Here is a 20,090-nt window from a genome sequence, read left to right on the forward strand (position 1 = left end):
CTGCCTCTAGAACATTAAATGTTCCAGACCAGTCTGGCCAACATGGTGAAACTCCATCTTTACTGAAAATACAAAAATTAGCTGGGCATGGTGGCGCACGCCTGAAATCCCAGCTATTTGAGAAGCTGAGGCAGGAGAATAGCTTGAACCTGGGAGGTGGAGGTTGCCTTGGCTACGAGCGAGACTCTCATACACACAAAATAACACAGCAGGTGTATGAGGAACTTTAAATGTCTTTCCTAACTTACTGTATGCAAATAAAAGTAGATACTTAAGAAATTGTCTAAAAATATTTAGTAAACCCATTTCTACACAGACAAATTAAAAGTTCTGAGAAATCAGGCTAAAATAACCTCAAATTTATAAGGTTTGATTAATAAATATTTACCTTTGCATATACACGAAAACAAAAAAAGGAATACTTTCAATTTCAATAAATTGAAATCAAGTACAAATTTTGACTCCCCTTCCTAAACTGAATAAACTCTTAAAAAGCAGACACACTTTACTTGTGTAAACACTCTTTTTTTTTTAAACGGACTTTCACTCTTGTTGCCCAGGCTGGAGTGCAATGGTGGCATCTCGGCTCACCGCAACCTACACCTTCCGGGTTCAAGCGATTCTCCTGCCTCAGCCTCCCAAGTAGCTGGGATTACAGGCATGCACCACCACGCCTGGCTAATTTTGTATTTCAAGTAGAGATGGGGTTTCTCCACATTGGTCACGCTGGTCACGAACTCGCGATCTGACAGATTCTGTTTTCACATGCCCCTACATGGGTGGGACTGCTTCAGGATTCTAAAAGACAGTACCTTCTGGTGCACATTCTAAGATGGAACATAATTCTACTCTTTAAAAATCATTAGAAAGTATGTATTAATGAACTTTGGCTTTTATTAACTTTCTGGTCATGGCTGTTTGTTTGATGCAGAGTCCTTGACTGTAACAGAAACCTCAAGTAGGGGAAACGTTCACTTTGTAACGATTTCCTTATGATTGATTGACATGTCAGTATAAAATGGATGAGGAATTATACACGTGTTGTATACTGCTATTAATGTTTGGTACAGTGCTTTCTTTAGGGTTTTCATTTTGAGGGGTTGTTAGATCCAGCATTTTCTGGAGCAGAATGCCTTTTAAAGGGAATTTTGTCTTTTTGGGAAATAATTTATAAAAGTTAATTTGGAAAAAGCTGAATTTAAATATGTGTAGCTCTTATAATTATGAGCTTTTTACATTTACACTGACGTTCTTTTGTATAGGAGTTAAAGTTCCTCGTAATTTTCGCTTGTTGGAAGAACTTGAAGAAGGACAAAAAGGAGTAGGCGATGGTACGGTTAGCTGGGGCCTTGAAGATGATGAAGATATGACACTTACAAGGTGGACAGGCATGATTATTGGGCCACCAAGGGTCAGTGTTATAAATTATATTTTTTCTATTAATACTTATTGTTACTTTAGAGTTAACATTTAATTTTATACTATTGATATTAAAATAAGCAATTATGATAACTTCTAAAATAGTTCCTTTTTATTTATTTTGTTTACATTTATTGATGCTTCCCATGTTCAGGATATAATCCTTGATTACGTAGAGGATTGCGGAGAGGAAGGTTGATACGGTCATTGCCATCAAAGTTTTGCAGTTTAGTAAAGGAGAAAAAAATCAGTACAAATTGACAGATTCTAAATATGACAGAGCAAGTTCACTGCGGGACTTTAGAATATGTTTCTTCTAGCTGGAATAATTGAGGAAGGCTGAACAGTGGAGGAAGTTGCCTTTGGAATGAGCGCTAAAGGACTGACTGGTAGGATTTCAGAAGGTGGTGATGGGGATGGAGAACATTCCAGATAGAGAGGACAAAAGGTGAGGAAATGGAGGGGGTATGTGGGGAGAGCAGTCATTTTGACGTAACATGTTACTAACCTCTGGTGTGAACCTGAGGGTTTCTAAATTGGTTTGCATTGAGTGCACGTTGCTATTTGCCCTCTGACACTTCACATGCCATAGAAATGCTGTAGGTCTCAGTTTCTTCATCTATAAAAAGTCTATGATTCTTGCACTTTTTTCTAGTATGGTTGGCAACTGGCCCATTGTACTTTGTCTTAGGTCTTTCTTGGGTTTATGAAGTTTTATTTTTACTCAAAGTCTTTTTATCTAGCTTGGGATTTTTTTTAAATTTTTATTTATTTATTTATTTTTACGTTGCATTCCTTACTTAATGGTCCCATCCACTGCACTCCTTGCAGCGAATCTTTGAAATGTGTGTCTGTAACGTTTTTGGCTTGTTAGAAAGAGCACACATTTGAAGGGTTTTTCAAGTCTTTGGTTTTGTATACTGGTTGCTACCTTATGATGAGAGCATTTCAACAGTTTTGCTCTTGGGTAGAGTTTAGAGTTCCATCTGATGATGATGATGATGATGATTATTATTATTGAGACAATATCTTGTTCAGTCACCCAGGCAGTGGTGTGATCTCAGCATACTGCAGTCTCAGCCTCCTGGGCTCAAGCAATCCTTCCACCTCAGCCTCCTGAGGTGGTGTGCACCACCACTGCTGGCTAATATTTGTAGTTTTTGTAGAGAGGGGGTTTCACCATGTCGGCCAGGCTGGTCTCAAACTCTTGGCCTCAAGTGATCCACCTGCCTTGGCCTCCCAAAATGCTGGGATTACAGGTGTGAGCCACCGCACCCAGCCCCTCCTGATTATTACAAAAGAAAAATGTATCAGGTAATTAGCAACATTAATTATAGAGAATGAATTAGTGTGTTTTATGTTGTTTTCTGGTGTTCCTTTGCAAAATTCATGCACACTCCTAAACTGATAGGCTCCCTGTGTACCTTGCTGTATTTTTTCCTAAAGACATTTGAGGAAGGAAATATAATATTGATGGATAGAGTTCCTTATAACTTGGTATGCATAATGAAAACCTTGATTTTCACTGCCTGTGAACGTTATTACTATGGTCTGTTTGGTTAAAAAAAAGTGCTTATAATTGATGAACATTCTGACTTACTGATTTGAAGATTTAACAGTCAGAACTTGGTAGAATATAAATTTGGAATTATTTAGATTTGGTTTTTCTCCAGCCACTGCCTGCAGCAGACTTTATTCTTTAAGAATGTTTTGGAGCTTGTGATGAGTTCATCAGTGGTCTTGTGGGCTGACCCACAGCACAGTTCCTAGCTGTGGTGGACCGGCTCCTGCTTGGTCTTTCACCCGGTTGGGGCCCCCTGCAGGATGCCCCAACTGGTTGCCATTCCTGGTGTCACTGAACCTCAGGAAACTCCATCCACTGGGATGGGGGTGAAGGCTGCTTCTCCACAACTCTCTCCTCGCTCAAGGGGCGCAGGGCACACTGACAAGATGCTATGGCGGTCCTCCACTCTCAGTGGTTGGTGGTTTTGGAGCTGCAGGGGAGAAAAGGTCGTAATAGCTTTTCCTCACTTGTCTCAAGCTTCATGGCTGAGGCACTTATAATAAAAGGCAGAGAAAAGCATACAAATTTATTTAAGTTTTACATGACATGGGAACATTCAGAAAGGAAGACCCAAAGAAACAGGGAAACCTGTGTATTTTTATGATAAATTTGGTGAAGAGTGGACAGTAATGTAACAGCGTGATTGGATCTGATGGTAACACACTAGGTAATAAACTGGGGGAACTTACCAGGGCCTGTTTGTTCAGATTATTCCTGTGTCTATGGATTTCATTCCTTTCTTGGCATAAGACAAGACCCCTTTGGAGTGGTTCTCATGACCTACTTCATGAGGAGGTCAGCTAGATTTTAGGGTCTGCTTCAGAGGAGAAGGGGGCGAAGGTAAGGTAAGAGTAACCTTGCTTCTGCTGTTTTCTTAAGTGCCAAGGTGCCGTACTTTGGGATAGTGTGTCTTGAACCTCATCAGAGACCCGCTCACTTCCTTTGAGTGCCAGGCAGAGGTAGGAGGGTGTGCCCTGCAAAGGCACAGGCTTCTTCTGGAGCTGGCCTCTGCTCACCACCTGATGATCTTCTCTGCATCACCCTCTCTCTCAGTTCTCTTGAAGGCAGGAGGTTATAGCGGGTATATTCAGTTGCCTTTTCATAAAACAGGCAGGAGTTGGTGTCCTACCACAGTTGTTTTCTCCTTAGAAGGTGAGATGTTGAGAACAGTTTTATCTCCAGGGTAGAGTACCTACATCTCGCCAGAAGAAAAGGAAGACTTTTTTGTTTGTTTGTTTGTTTTTGAGATGGAGTTTGGTTCTTGTTGCCCAGGCTGGAGTGCAATGGTGTGATCTTGGCTCACCGCAACCTCTGCCTCCCAGGTTCAAGTAGTTCTCCTGCCTCATCCTCCCTAGTAGCTGGGATTACAGGCATATGCCACCACACCCAGCTAATTTTGTATTTTTTTTTTTTTTTTTTTTGAGACGGAGTCTTGCTCAGTCACTCAGGCTGCAGTGCAGTGGTGCGATCTCAGCTCGCCACCGCATCTGCCTCCCGGGTTCACGGCATTCTCCTGCCTCAGCCTCCCGAGTAGCTGGGACTATAGGGACCCACCACCATGCCCTTTTAATTTTTTGTATTTTTAGTAGAGACGGGGTTTCACTGTGTTAGCCAGGATGATCTCGATCTCCTGACCTCGTGATCCGCCCGCCTCGGCCTCCCAGAGTGCTGGGATTACATGTGTGAGCCACTGTGCCTGGCCTAATTTTGTAGTTTTAGTAGAGATGGGGTTTCTCCATGTTGGTCAGGCTGGTCTCAGCCTGACCTCAGGTGATCTGCCCACCTCGGCCCTCCCAAAGTGCTGGGATTACAGGCGTGAACCACCGTGCTGGTCGAGAGGAGGAAGACTTTTAACATACTGTTACATGGTTGGTTGTTTTTTATTTTTGTTTTATTTTATTTTGAGATAGTCTCACTCTGTCACCCAGGCTCGAGTGTAGTGGCCCAATCACAGCTCACAGTCTTAACCCCCTGGGCTCAAGCAATCCTCCCACCTCAGCTTTCTGAGTAGCTGGGACTATAGGGGCACACCACCATACCTGGCTAATTTGTGTGTGTGTGTGTGTGTAGAGACAGGGGTCTCACTATGTTGACAAGATGGGTCTCAAACTCCTGGGCTCAAATGGCCCTCATGCCTTGGCTTGCCAAAGTGCTAGGATTATAGGCATGAACCACTGTGCCTGGCCAGTTGTTTTTTATTTTTTATACTTTATTGACTAAAGGTCCCTGTTTTTTTTTTTTTTTTTTTTTGAGATGGAGTTTTGCTCTTGTTGCCCAGGCTGCAGTGCAATGGCGTGATCTTGGCTCACCGCAACCTCTGCCTCCCAGGTTCAAGCGATTCTCCTGCCTCAGGCTACCAAGTAGCTGGGATTACAGGCACGCACCACCATGCCCGGCTAATTTTGTAGTTTTAGTAGAGATGGGGTTTCTCCATGTTGGTCAGGCTGGTCTCGAACTCCCGACCTCAGGTGATCCGCTTGCTCGGCCTCCCAAAGTGTTAGGATTACAGGCGTGTGCCACCGCATCCAGCCAGATCCCTCATTTTTTATGTTCTAGTATTTATTTGGATTTATATGATTAGCAGTTTTTCTTTTCTATGTTTCTGTGTTCAGTTTTCTGAAGCAATATTTGTTGTCACTAGAGTTTAGTACTTTGTCAAGTTTTCTCATATGTAAATGAAGGTACTGTCTCCATCTTTAAAATAGAAACAGTATGAGAATTAAGTGAAATAATGATTACATAATAGGAGAATACCTGAGTACTTGACTTAGTAAATATTAGTTTGTTTTTCTCCTCTTTTTTTTTTTTTGCTCTTGCTTTTTGTTAGATAACAGGAAAACTTGGCTGTTAATGTAATTTTTTTTTTTGAGACAGTCTTGCTCTGCCACCCAGGCTGGAGTGCAGTGGCTTGATGTCAGCTCACTGCAACCGCCACCTCCTGAGTTCAGGTGATTCTCCTGCCTCAGCCTCCCGACTAGCTGGGATTACAGGCATGTGCTACCAATTTTTGTCTTTTTAGTAGAGACGGGGTTTCACCATGTTGGTCAGTCTGGTCTCGAACTCCTGACTTCAGGCAGTATGCCTGCCTTTGGCCTCCCAAAGTGCTGGGATTATAGGCATGAGCCACCATGCCCAGCCTGTTAATTTAAAATTTAGAGGGGATAAAAACAAAGGTGTCAGAAGTTAGGGTGATATTTACTGTAAGCATTGGATTAGATTAATAGGCTAGCTTTGGGATTAAATTTTTTTTCTTTTTCTTTTTGAGACGGAGTCTCGCGCTGTCACCCAGGCTGGAGTGCAGTGGCACGGTCTCAGCTCACTGCAACCTCCAGGTTCATGCCATTCTCCTGCCTCAGCCTCCCGAGTAGCTGGGACTACAGGCGCCCACCACCGCACGGAGCTAATTTTTTGTATTTTTAATAGAGATGGGGTTTCACCGTGGTCTCGATCTTCTGACTCGTGATCTGCCTCGGCCCCCCAAAGCGTTGGGATTACAGGTGTGAGCCACCGTGCCCAGCCTAAAATTTTTTTTCTTAACATAAAATCCTTCAGAAAAGAGCTTTGGTTTTTTGTTTGTTTGTTTGTTTGTTTTTTAACTTAAAAGGAATTGAGGTAGAATTTACATGTAGTGAAATGCACAGATGTGCCGTGAGTTTGACAAATGTAGCTTGTTACCCCTACGGAAATAAAGAACATTCCCGTCAGTCCAGAAAGCTCCCTGTGCCCTTTCCCACACCCACCCCTGCTTCCTGCACCTGAGAGATTTGCATGTTGTAGAGCTTTGATAAGTAGGGTCATGTAGTGGGTACACTTACGGTTCTCGTCTTTACTCAGCATGAAGTCTGAGCAATTCAGTTGTGTTGTCTCAGGTAGTAGGAGTGTGTTTCTTTTTATTGTTGAATAGTATTTTACTATATGGATATACCACAGTGTGTTTATCAATTTTTTTAATGGACATTTGGATTTAATCTACATTATTGCTTTTACAAATAAAGCTGCTATGGGCATTCTTGTAGAAGTCTTTTTGTGAACATGTTTGTTTCCATTTCGTTTGGGTAAATGCCTAGGAATAGAATTGCTGTATCAGGGCCGGGCGCGGTGGCTTGCGCCGGTAATCCCAGCACTTTGGGAGGCCGAGGCAGGCAGATCACGAGGTCAGGAGATTGAGACCATCCTTGCTAACACGGTGAAACCCCGTCTCTACTAAAAATACCAAAAATTAGCCAGGCGTGGTGGCGGGTGCCTGTAGTCCCAGCTACTTGGGAGGCTGAGGCAGGAGAATGGCGTGAACCCGGGAGGTGGAGCTTGCAGTTAGTGAGTCGAGATCGCTCCACTGCACTCCGACCTGGGCGATAGCAAGACTCCGTCTCCAAAAAAAAAAAAAAAGAATTGCTCTATCATAGGGGTGTCTGATATGCATCCAGATTGGAGAACCACAGCCAAGATAATCTTTAGATCTATCTGATTTTAGTCATTTTTATATATTGAAAGTGCTGGGGATATTATTAATATTTGCGTGCTATTAATCTCAGAAAAGTTTTATATAGCTTTTTTTCTTAAAAATATTGAAATATTTAATAACATACATATAAGATTGTTGCATAGGTTTTACATTAGAGTAGTTTAATACTGCAAATCTGACCTCCATTTGGATAGCTCTTGTTTATGGGGACGGGATCAGTTTGAATAGGTGAGATCTGTAGATGGTTGATTAGCTTCTCCCTCTCTGGTCTTATTCAGCAGTCAGCAGGTACTAAATTTTTCACTTTCATGTATTTATGTATATATTTTTATGTTATTTTAATTATAATTTAGAAAATTTATTAAAATTTCAATAATTATAAATTCTCTTTAAAACAATTTTTTTCTTTTTAATCTCCTGAGTCAAGGTGAGGATTCATTTATTTTTTTTTGGTATTTTTTTTTTTTTGAGACGGAGTCTTGCTCTGTCGCCCGAGCTAGAGTGCAGTGGCCAGATCTCAGCTCTCTGCAAGCTCCCCCTCCCGGGTTTATGCCATTCTCCTGCCTCAGCCTCCCGTGTAGCTGCCCGCCACCTCGCCCAGCTAGTTTTTTGTATTTTTTAGTAGAAACGGGGTTTCACCGTGTTAGCCAGGATGGTCTCGATCTCCTGACCTCGTGATCCGCCCATCTTGGCCTCCCAAAGTGCTGGGATTACAGGCTTGAGCCACCGCGCCCGGCTAAGGATTCGTTTATTTTTTACTTTGCTGTTTTAATGGTACACTAATAAGTTAACCAAGTGAACAAAAGCCATAGGAGAAAGAAGAACTAATTTATAGGCATGAAAATAAGCCCTGGATAATCTAGAAGCTTTAAGTTTGATACCTATTTGAAAATGATGTGTAAACATAAAGTTTGCTATTGTTTCTCTGAATTCAGATAATGGGATTTAATGAACCTCAAAATTAGTGAAGTAGCAACGTAAGTATAACTAACAGGAGACATAAAATAATTATGTTTTATTGCTGCACAATGGTATAATGTGGGGTTTTCTTTTTTGCTAGAAGTTATTGATTGCCATATTAAGTAGGATGATCATATAATTTGTTATCCAACAAGACCCTTTTGAGAATGAAAACAGGCACTATTAATAGTCAATTCTGGAACAATAGGAATAAGCAGAACTGTTGTGTAAAACAGAAACCTCATATATGTTTGACACAAGTCTCAAGTAGCCCCTCCCTCTACAATGTAAACTTTTTAGCAAAATCTAAATTTAAGTGGTTTGGTTTTTCCTTCTTCCTTCTTCCTTCTAATGTTACAGGCATCATTTTTATCACAAAAGCAAGTTGTGATCATATTGATAATACTTTGTAGAATTAATTTGGTAAGATCTCATGGAATTAATTTTGTAAAATCTCAATTTTTAAGTATGCTTATTGCATTTTTTCTCACCATAGAGGTGAAATAAATTTGAATGTGGAAAAATAAATTCTTAATCATAAACACTGTCTTATCAAGTACATTCATATTGTACTTTTCCTTTTTTTTTTTTTTTTTAGCACTTAGACATTAATATTTTAGGTATTGTTATTTTGATTCTTTTTGTTTTTTGCCTTCCAGACAAATTATGAAAACAGAATATATAGCCTGAAAGTAGAATGTGGACCTAAATACCCAGAAGCTCCTCCGTCAGTTAGATTTGTAACAAAAATTAATATGAATGGAATAAATAATTCCAGTGGGATGGTAAGTTAATATAGTCATATTGGTTTTATATAACATAATGTATAGAGTTATATGTTAATTATACATACACACAGCATAATATGTGTAAGATATTAATATGTAGTTAGGAGAAAGTTTTTAAAAGAGGACTTTTGTTAAGCCAGAAGTCTAAAGAAGGTTGCATTATGTTGTTTTTATTTTATTAATATAAATTAGGCCATCCTTAAAAACCTTAATGTGCTTGCCTGGAATAGATGTATGTGGTGGTTAAAACTTTTTTTTTTCTTTCTTTTTTTTTTTTCTGGAAACAGAGTCTCACTCTGTCGCCCAGGCTGGAGTACAATAGTGTGATCTCGGCTCACTGCAACCTCCGCCTCCTGGGTTCAAGCGATTCTCCTGCCTCAGCCTCCCGAGTAGCTGGGATTACGGGCACCCACCATCATGCCCGGTTAATTTTTGTATTTTTGTAGAGACGGGGTTTCACAGTGTTTGGCCAGGCTGGTCTCGAACTCCTGACCTTAGGTGATCCGCCTGCCTCGGCCTCCTAAAATGCTGGGATTACAGATGTGAGCCACTGTGCCCAGCCAAAAGTTTTCTTAGGGTTTTAATTGCCTTAGTAGTCATATTTCAGTTGATCTTTATTTGGTAAAAAGATGACCATTATTGGGCGGGGCATGGTGCTCACTCCTGTAGAGATTGTGCCACTGCACTCCAGCCTGGGCGAAAGAGTGAAACGCCGTCAAAAATAAAGATGATCATTATTTCTCTTTGAATGTTACTTTTCTGAGGGTTAAGGTACACTTGGTGGGATTAAAAGGATGACTATTCATGAAAAGGATGAATATTCATAAAGAGTTTTTTTCTTTGAGGAGCAAGTATATCTGTGTTGAAACAGTCATGGCTGAGCATCATTGTCTGTTTATTTTTGGGTTTCAGTCTGTGCCCCAGGCTGTAGTGCAGTGGTACTCCCCCACTTCCCCTGGCCTCAAGTGATTCTCCCACTTCAGACTCCTAAGTACGTGAGACTGCAAGGCACATGCCACCAAGCCCAGCTAATTTTTATATTTTTTGGTAGAGATGGGGTTTTGTCATGTTGGCCAGGCTGGACTCAAACTCCTGACCTCAAGTGATCCGCCCACCTTGGCCTCCCAAAGTGCTGGGATTACAGGCGTGAGCCACTGTGTCCAGCTTATTGTCTCTTTAAACAAAATGACATGCCCTGCTTGACCCACACAAGTTAGTTAGTAGAAACAGCTGAATTTCCAATATGAGTAGATTGTTAAGTTCATGATAAGTCTTTGAAGCCTAGGCTCTCTTGGTGCCATGTTGAGAGCACACCACATACAAAATACATTTTAGGAAGCAAAATAACATATCATCATCATAAAATTAGTATCATCCATCTTAGGAAATAGGATCTCAGTATCCTTGATTTCTCATCCCATCCCTGTGTTTCCTCTCTCTACCAGTGTATTTTGTACTACAAATGTATCACATATGTACACAAATTCATCCTCCTTTCTTCTCTCCTTCTCTCTTTCCTTCTCATCTATTTACCATCTGTTAAAAATTACGAGTTTATACTAACAACTCCCACTAATTTTATTCTAAGACTATAGGGTTTGTTCTGTGATTCTTCCTTTCCATTTGAGAAACCTGGCTCCCATGCTCCCCAATGCATTTACTTATTTACTCAATTTCCCCTTCATATAACTGTACTTCTGGCAACAAGTTGAATCTTGGATTCACAGCCAGCTCCCTGCCCCTCATCCCCAACCTAATATGCAGGTCTGAGGCAGGGCCCCAGATTGGCTGGTGCGTCCAGCAGGGAGGCACCAGGCCAAATAAAGCATGACCCTGAGAAAGGAAGAAGGTGGGAAAAGGTCATTGGAAACCTTAGCCCTGCACCTGCTAGGCCATTAACACCCCCCATACCCCTCCCACTGCCCACCCCTGTGCCAACTCAGAGCTGGGACCTGACAGTCTCTCTAGCCCTCACAGTCCTCAGTTGGTCAGTCTTTGTGATTTACTGGGAGCATTTAGTCCATTTACATTTAATATACATAATTACTGACATGTTCAGGTTTAAATAGATCATCTTAGTTGGTGGTTCCTATTTTTCTGCATGTTTCTTGCCTACTTTTGGAATGGTTGTTCTCAACTTCTTTCATTCTGTTTGTGTTCTTTCAGTGGTTATTCTAGAAATTATGTATACTTACCTATTTTTAAGAAATTTGTTAGGAGCAGGATTATAAAGCATATGAGTACACAGAAAGGATATTATTTAGGGAATGTCCTGTGTGACGCACAGCATTGCCTTTATGAAGAAGATCTTTGTTAGATTTTGCTACTAGATGTATCTGTTTTTCTCCACTACTGGTTTGTTTTTACATTATAGTTGCTGTAAATTAAGTAACCAATGGTGTGTTCTACATTGTCATGGAAGCCAGGAAATTTAGATTAAATTTCAGACCTACCTCTAATAAGCTTATCTGATCTCTTGGGCTTTTGGTCCATTAGCTGATATTTTGCATCCCTTTCTACCTCCCTTCTCCCAACCCATTTATCATTAAGCCTTGTCAGTTTTATGTTCCAACTGTAACTCAATTTAGGTCTTGTTTTTCTGTTTACATTGCCACCAAGTGAATATTGGCCATCATTTATTTCCTGGACTCTTGCAACAACATCTCTGATTCTGCTTTTTAAAATCCCTTCCAGTCTTTCCAAAGTTAGCAGCCAGAGGGATCCTCCTAAGAAACAAGTTGTGTCATGTCATTTCTGCACTTCAAATTCCTTTAGGGGCATCAGCCTCAGCATGCTTGCTTCTTGCCATGGCTCACTGGGTGGGAATGCTCAAGGTGCACACTGGCTTGCATGCCTTTCGTTTGGTCTCAAGACCTTTGCACTTCTGCTCTTCCTCCTTCCTCCACAGTCTGGCTAACTCCTATGGGTCCTTCATTTCTCACTGTAAATTCCCCTTTCTTTTTTATTGAGACAGAGTCTTGCTCTGTCACTCAGGTTGGAGTGCAGTGGCACTGTCTTGCTCACTGCAGCCTCCATCTCCTGGGTTTAAGTGATTCTCCTGCCTTAGCCTCCGAAGTAGCTGGGACTACAAGTGTGTGCCACAACACCTGGCTAATACAGATGGGGGTTTGCCATGTTGGCTAGGCTGTTCTCGGACTCCTGACCCGCGTTGGCCTCCGAAAGTGCTGGGATTACAGGCGTGAGCCACCGCACCCAGCCTAAATTCCACTTTTTAACAGAACTCTTTATTGATGTTCCAACTTGAGTTATGTCCCTTCTATTGCTCTGTTATAGTCACTCTTATTCTTTTGTTGCACTTACTATAAATTTATTATTTTTTTGATTTTAAAAGAAATGTTTCTAATATAATAGAGGAAGTTTTAGAGAATGATAGAACCAGCATCTATGTGTCCTCCACCTAGCTTTGTCAAATGTTAACATTTGTCTTATTTGTAACAGATTTTTTTCTTTTTATTTTGAGAGAGTCTCACTCTGTCTCCCAGGCTGGAGTGCAGTCACGCGATCTTGGCTCACTGCAACATCTGTCTCCTGGGTTCAAGCAATTCTCCTGCCTCCCAAGTAGCTGGGACCACAGGCATATGCCACCACGCCCAGCTAATTTTTTTGTATTTTTAATAGAGATGGGGTTTCACCATATTGGTTAGGCTGGTCTCAAACTCCTGACCTCAAATGATCCACCCGCCTCAGCCTCCCAAAGTGCTGAGATTACAGGTGTGAGCCACCCTGCCCGCCCAGATTTTTTTCTTACTGGTACAAAGACTACATTATAAATAGAGTTAATTCTGTGTGTGGCTTTCTCTTGTTTCCCCTTCCTATTTTTTTTGAGATGGGGTTTTGCTCTTGTCGCTCGGGCTGGAGTGCAGTGGCACAATCTCAGGTCACTGCAACCTCTGCCTCCTGGGTTCAAGTGATTCTCCCGCCTCAGCCTCATAAGTAGCTGGGATTATAGGTGCCCACCACCACGCCTGGCTAATTTTTGTATTTTTAGTAGAGATGGGGTTTCACCACGTTGGCCAGGCTGGTCTCGAACTCCTGACATCAGGTGATCTGCCTGCCTCGGCCTCCCAAAGTGCTGGGTGGGATTACAGGCGTGAGCCACTATGTCTAGCCAAGTTTAAAATTTTTAAATTAAAATGTTCTCCGTCAGATTGCTGTAAAACTTTCTAAATTCTTACTCTCAGTTGCAATGTTTATCTTGTCAAGGACCAGTAGAATTCAGTTCGTGACCTGCCCCTTTCCATGGACATACCTTGAGTAGCGCTATTCTCGGAATACATCTAGAAGTGTGCCGTGGCGTGGGGCTTTCTTCAGCTTGAATATTGCCAAGCTGCTCTCCGCAGGGCCGGGTCAATGTCAGCCCCACCAGTGGTGTATAACAGGACCCTGTGAATGTATATTCCCACCAACCCTTCTTACTGTCAATCTGGAATGGGGACTGGGAAATAGAAAAATAAATACTGATTTTAATCATTATTGGAGTGTAGATGTGTGTATAGAGGGTTGTGGGTAGGGTGAATATATTGGACATCTGTTTTTCTCTTCCATTTACATCTAAGAGTTTGGATTATTACTTTTATAACTAGTAAATGGTACAGAATTTCACACTGGTGATTGTGCCAGGATAGTTTTATATATTTTGAGGCTAAGTATCTCATGAATTGTAGTTCACAGGCATTGATGGTGGGTGTCGCTTTAGTAATTTTAGTTTATATGTATTTAATACGACGAGGCAAAATTATTCCCTGTGGGTGGTTAGCATTCTGAAGTGTAAATTTCATTGTCTTATGCAGTGAGATCTCACATTTTGGAGGTCATTGTATGTTGTAGACTGATAAGATGCAGATTTTATTCTGACATATTTATTTTCTCATGCTCTTTACTGTGTCTTCTCTCTTCATCTTTTTTGTTTTTCTTTTCCTCCAGTGTTTTTTTTTTTTTTTTCCACCCTGTTGGTATTTCACAGGATTTGCAATCACTTATGTTTATTTAACTACCATTTACTGCTGGAAGTGTTTGTGTCTGCTTTAGAAATAGCTTGGTATTCTCTCTACTTATTTTTATAAACTGTTCAATTATGGAGTCTATTTAAAATAAGCTAATGAGGTTGCCACTCTTTAAAGTAAAAGTGTTAGAGGAAGCATTTTAAATGTACCTTACCACTGTAACATTTTTCTTACTCTTTTAGTTAGTTTCTTTTCTTTTCCTTTTTTTTTTTTTTTTTCTGAGACGGAGTTTCGCTCTTATTGCCCAGGGTAGAGTGCAGTAGTGCGATCTCAGCTCACTGCAACCTCTGCCTCCTGGGTTCAAGCGATTCTCCTGCCTCAGCCTCCCAAGGAGCTGGGATTACAGGCACCTGCCACCATGCCCAGCTAATTTTTTGTATTTTTAGTAGAGACGGGGTTTCACTATGTTGGCCAGGCTGGTCTCTAACTCCTGATCTCAGGTGATCTACCCACCTCAGCCTCCCAAAGTGCTGGGATTACAAGTGTGAGCCACTGCACCTGGCGTTGGTTTCTAAAATAAATATCACTCAAATTATTTTTCTTTTCTACTTCCAAATACTTTCATGGTGATATAATTCACATACCATACCATACAATTCGCCCATTTAAAGTGTAAAATTCAAGGATTTTTAGTATTCACAACATTGTGGAATCACTGCCATGACCCAGGTTTGGAACATTTTTGTTCTTCCCAAAGCAAATCTGTGCCCATCAGTTGTCATTTTCCATCCCACCTCCCTCAACCCTAAACAACCATTAATCCACTTTTTGTCTTTATAGATTTGCCCATTCTGGATGTTTCATATAAATAGAATCATAAAGTATGTGTTCTTCGGTGACTTAACGTAATGTTTTCAAGATTTACCCACGTTTGTAGTGTGTATTGGTACTTTATTCCTTTTTATTGTTGAATAATATTCCATTGTATGGAGATCCCATTTTATTTATCCATTTATCTCCTGGTAGATATTTCTATTTTTCTACTTTTGGCTATTATGAATACTGTTGCTATGAATATTTGTGTACAAGTTTTTGAGTGGGCAAATATTTTCATTTCTTTTAGATATATATTTAGGAGTGGAATTGTTGGGTCATATGGTATCTATGTTTTAGTTTTTGAGGAACTGTCAAGAAAGGTTTTCTAAAGTGAATGGGCCATCTTACATTGCTACCACTAGTGTATGCAGGTTCCCAGCTTCTCCACATCCTTGCTAGCCCCAAATAAAAAATCTACAACACAAACACAGAAATAAAAAGCAAGAAATTAAAACATAACAACATGAACAATCACTTTCAAAAAAAGGAAAACAACGAGGAAAGAGGGAAGGAAGACCACAGAACAACCAGAAAATAAATAACAAAATGGCAGAAGCAAGTCCTGACTTATCAAGGACTTTGTTACTATGTCTGATTCTAGCCATCCTGTTGGGTGTGAGGTGGTATTTCATTGTGGTTTTGATACAATTCTTGATAGCTGATGATGTTAAGCACCTTATATGTGCTTATTGGCCATTTGTATGTCTTTGGAGAAATATATATTCAGATTCTTTGCCCATTTTTTAAAAGTAGTTTAAAACAGCAAACATTCTCTCGGTTTCTGTGCATCAGGAGTATGGGTGCAGTTTTCAGTAGGTCCTGTGGTTTGGGGTTTCACATAGGCTGCAATTCAGATGTCAGCCTGTGCTGCCATCTCATCTGAATGCTTAACTAAGAAAGGATCCAATTCCAAGCCCACTCATATGGTTGTAGGCATGATTTTGTTCCTTGTGGGTTTCTGGACTGAGGGCCTCAGTTTTTCTCAGGCTATTACCCAGAGACTGCCCTCAGTTCCTTGCCACGTAGGCTTCTCCATAGGGTAGTTCACCACAAGGCAGGTGATGTCTGTCTGTGAGGCCAGTGAATGCAAGCAAGAGAGAGCAAGATGGAAGCCAGACTTTTTAAAAATCAGAGTCATACAAACACACACACACACACAAATTATAATAAGAGGGCAAGAGAAAATTTTGAAAGTAGGGGATAGGTTTATGATATAGATTGTGGTGATGGTTTTATGGATGTATACTTATGTCCAAGTTTATCCAGTAGTATACATTAATTATATACAACTCTTTGTACGTAAAACAATGAATAAAAAAAATATTAAGGCTGGTCGTGGTGGCTCACGCCTGTAATCCCAGCACTTTGGGAGGCAGAGGCGGGTGGGTCACGAGGTCAGGAGATTGAGACCATCCTGGTTAACATGGTGAAACCCTGTCTCTACTAAAAATACCAAAAATTAGCCAGGTGTGGTGGCAGGCGCCTATAGTCCCAGCTACTCGGGAGGCTGAGGCAGGAGAATGGCCTGAACTCGGGAGGCAGAGCTTGCAGTGAGCTGAGATCTCGCCACTGCACTCCAGCCTGGGCGACAGAGTGAGACTCCGTCTCAAAAACATTTAAAAAAAAAGAAAGGTGCAGTGGCTCATGCCTGTAATTCCAGCGCTTTGGGAAGCCGAGGCAGGCATATTGCTTGAGCTCAGGAGCTCGAGACAAGCCAGGGCAACATGGTGAAACCCCGGCTTTAAAAAAAAAAACTAAAATTAGCTGGGCGTGGTGGCACATGCCTGTGGTCCCAGCTACTCAGGAGGATGAGATGGAAGGATGGCTTGAGCCCAGGAGGTCAAGGCTGCAGTAAGCGAAGATTGTGCCACTGCACTCCAGCTTGGGTAACAGAGTGAGACCATGTCTCAAAAATAAAAAGAAAGAAATCATAGATCTAGCCCATACTCAAGAGGAGAGATTACATAGGGCATGAATATCAGGAGCTGGGGATATTTGGGAGCTGTTTTAAAAGTTGCCTATCGCAGTCTGCGTTTGCCCATTTTTTTTTTTTTTTTTGAGACAGTCTTACTCTGTAGCCCAAGCTGGAGTGCAGTGGTGCGATCTTGGCTCGCTACAACCTCTGCCTCCGGGCTCAAGCAGTTCTTGTGCCTCAGCCTCCCGAGTAGCTGGGACTACAGGCGCTACTACTAATTTTTTGTATTTAGTAGAGATGAGGTTTCACCATGTCGCCCAGAGCGGTCTCGAACTCTGGAGCTCAGGAGATCCACCTGCCTCAGCCTCCCAAAGTGCTGGGATTACGGGCATGAGCCACCGTGCCTGGCCTTTAGCCCACATTTTAATTGGGTTGTTTGGCCTTTATTATTTAGTTGTAAGAGTTCTCTATGTGCTATACAAAAATCCCTGATTGGATATATGATTAGTAAGTATTTTTTTCCCATTCTATTGATTTTTCTTTTTACTTTCTTGATGGCATTGTTAGCAGTGTAAGTTTTAAATTTTGATGCGGTCATAATTTATCTACTTTTTCTTTTGTCAAATGTGCTTTGGATGTCATATCTGAGAGACCATTGTGAAATCCAACATCACAGAGATTTATTCCTATGTTTTCTTCTAATGTTTTATAGTTTTAAGTCCTAATTTGGGTCTGTGATCCATTTTGAGATATTTTTGGTGAATGGTGTGAGTTAAGAGTTCAGTTTTATTCTTTTGCATGTGGATATCTAATTGTCCCAGTACCATTTGTTGAAAAGATTTTTCTTTTCCCCTTGAATTGTTTTGGCATCCTTGTCAATAATCAATTAACCATAAACAATAAGGACTTATTTCTGGACTCTCAATTGTATTCCACTGATCTGTATATCCTTATGGGAGCACCCCTTTTTTTTTTTTTTTTTTGGAGACAGAGTTTCGCTCTTGTCACCCAGGCTGGAGTGCAGTGGAGCAATCTCAGCTCATTGCAACCTCTGCCTCCTGGGTTCAAGTGATTCTCCTGCCTCAGCCTCCCGAGCAGCTGGGATTACAGGTGCCTGCCACCACACTCAGCTAATTTTCGTATTTTCAGTAGAGACAGGGTTTCACTATGTTGGCCAGGCTGGTCATGAACTCCTGACCTCAGATGATCTGCCTGCCTCAGCCTCCCAAAGTGCTGGGAGTATAGGCATGAGCCACCATGCCCCACCTTTTTTTTTTTTAAACAGGGTCTCACTCTGTCATCCAGGCTGAAGTGCAATGGGGAGATCATGGCTCACTGCAGTCTTGATCTCCCTGGGCTTAAGCGATCCTCCCACCTCAGCCTTCTGAGTAGCTGGGAATACAGGTGTGCGCCACCACACCCGGCTAGTTTTTGTATTTTTACTAGAGATGTGGTTTCGCCATGTTGCCCAGGCTGGTCTCTAACTTCTGGGCTCAAGAGATCCACCCGCCTATCTCTCCCAAAGTGTCGGGATTACAGGTGTGAGCCCCTGCACCTGGCCTGCCTTTCTGGACTGCTGTAGCTTTGTAGTAAGTTTTTTTGTTTGTTTTTGAGACAGAGTCTTGCTGTGCCACCCAGGCTGGATTGCGGTGGTACAATCTTGGCTCACTGGAACCTCTGCCTCCTGGACTTAAGCACTTCTCATGCCTCAGCCTCCCAAGTAGCTGGGATCACAAGCATGCGCCACCACGCCTGGCTAATTTTTTGTGTTTTCAGTAGAGACAGGGTTTCATCATGTTGGCCAGGCTGGTCTTGAACTCCCAGCCTCAAGCTGATATGCCTGCCTTGGCCTCCCAAAGTGCTGGGGTTACAGGAGTGAGCCACCATGCCTGGTCTGTAGTAAGTTTTGAAATCATAATTTTGTTCTTCTTTTTTTAATATTGTTTTGGCTACTCTGGGTTTCTTGCATTTGCATATGAATTTTAAGATAAGCCTTCATTTCTGCAAGCAAGAAAAAAGCAGTTGAAATTTTAATAGGAGTTGTATTGAATCTCTAAATTAACTTGATGAATATTGTCATCTTCATAGTAATAAGTCTTCTGACCCATGTATATTTATTTAGCTCTTTAATTTCTATCAACTATATTTTACAGTTTTAAAAAATTATTTTCATTTATTTATTTTTTTGAGATGGAGTCTAGCTCTGTTGCCCAGGCTGGAGTGCAGTGGCGCAATCTTGGCTTACTGCAACCTCTGCCTTGTGGGCTCAAGCAATTCCTGTGCCTCAGCCTCCCAAGTAGCTGGGATCACAGGCATGTACCAGCTAATTTTTGTATTTTTAGTAGAGACGGGGGTTTTGCCATGTTGGCCAGGCTGGTCTCAAACTCCCGACCTCAGGTTATCTGCCTGCCTCGCCTTCCCAAAGTGCTGGGATTACAAGCATGAGCCACCGCACCCGACCTTTAAATTATTTCTATTTAATTTTTTTTTTCTCTTTTTTCTGGGGAGGGAGGGAAAGGGGGAGGTAGGAAGGAGGGAGGGGAGCTATTTTACAGTTTTCAGTGCACAGGTTTTGCACTTTTGTTAAATTTATACTTAGGTATGTTATTTTTTATTTCAGATTGTTGCAAGTGTAAATAAAAACTAATTTTTGTATATGGAACCTGTATCTTGTTGCCTTGATGAACTTGTTTATTAGCTCTAATAATTTCTTTAGTGGATTCCTTAGAATTGTCTATATACCAGATCATTTCTTTCATTTCTTCTGCAAATAGAGGTAGTTTTACTTCTTCTCTTTCTAATCAGGGTGCCTTTTATTTCACTTTCTTTCTTAATTGTCCTGGCTAGAACCTCTCCAGTACAATGTTGAAGTGATGAGAACGGGGCCAGGTGGTGGTGGCTCATGCCTATAATCCCAGCACTTTGTGAGGCCGAGGTGTGCAGATCCCTTGAGCCCAGCAGTTCAAGACCAGCCTGGCCAAGATGATGAAACCCTGTCTCTACTAAAAATACAAAAAATTAGCCGGGTGTGGTGGTGGGCACCTGTCTTCCTAGATACTTGGGAGGCTGAGGCAGGAGAATCGCTTGAACTGGGGAGGTGTGGGTTGCAGCGAGCCAAAGTAGCTGGGCCTGTGGTGGTGCG

The 20,090-nt window shown here is 41.5% G+C and overlaps 1 protein-coding gene across 7 annotated transcripts in view; it reads left to right on the top strand.

The window, feature by feature from the left end:
* The window catches only part of UBE2V2 (ubiquitin-conjugating enzyme E2 variant 2), a 69,560-nt gene that overhangs the window by 43,263 nt on the left and 6,207 nt on the right, over window positions 1-20,090 (top strand). For 3 of the 7 annotated variants that reach the window (XM_011970446.1, XM_011970480.1, XM_011970490.1), the window contains exons 2-3: window positions 1,263-1,411; window positions 9,065-9,190. In XM_011970446.1, the coding sequence (XP_011825836.1) occupies window positions 1,263-1,411; window positions 9,065-9,190 (275 nt within the window). Of the gene's footprint in view, window positions 1-561; window positions 659-904; window positions 1,412-9,064; window positions 9,191-20,090 lie in introns of those variants that run through there. The other 4 variants (XM_011970464.1, XM_011970471.1, XM_011970439.1 and 1 more) reach the window with 4 other exon arrangements.

The sequence above is a fragment of the Mandrillus leucophaeus genome, unplaced genomic scaffold, assembly GCF_000951045.1.
Source record: "Mandrillus leucophaeus isolate KB7577 unplaced genomic scaffold, Mleu.le_1.0 Scaffold1205, whole genome shotgun sequence".
In the NCBI taxonomy this organism is placed as follows: Eukaryota; Metazoa; Chordata; class Mammalia; order Primates; family Cercopithecidae; genus Mandrillus; species Mandrillus leucophaeus.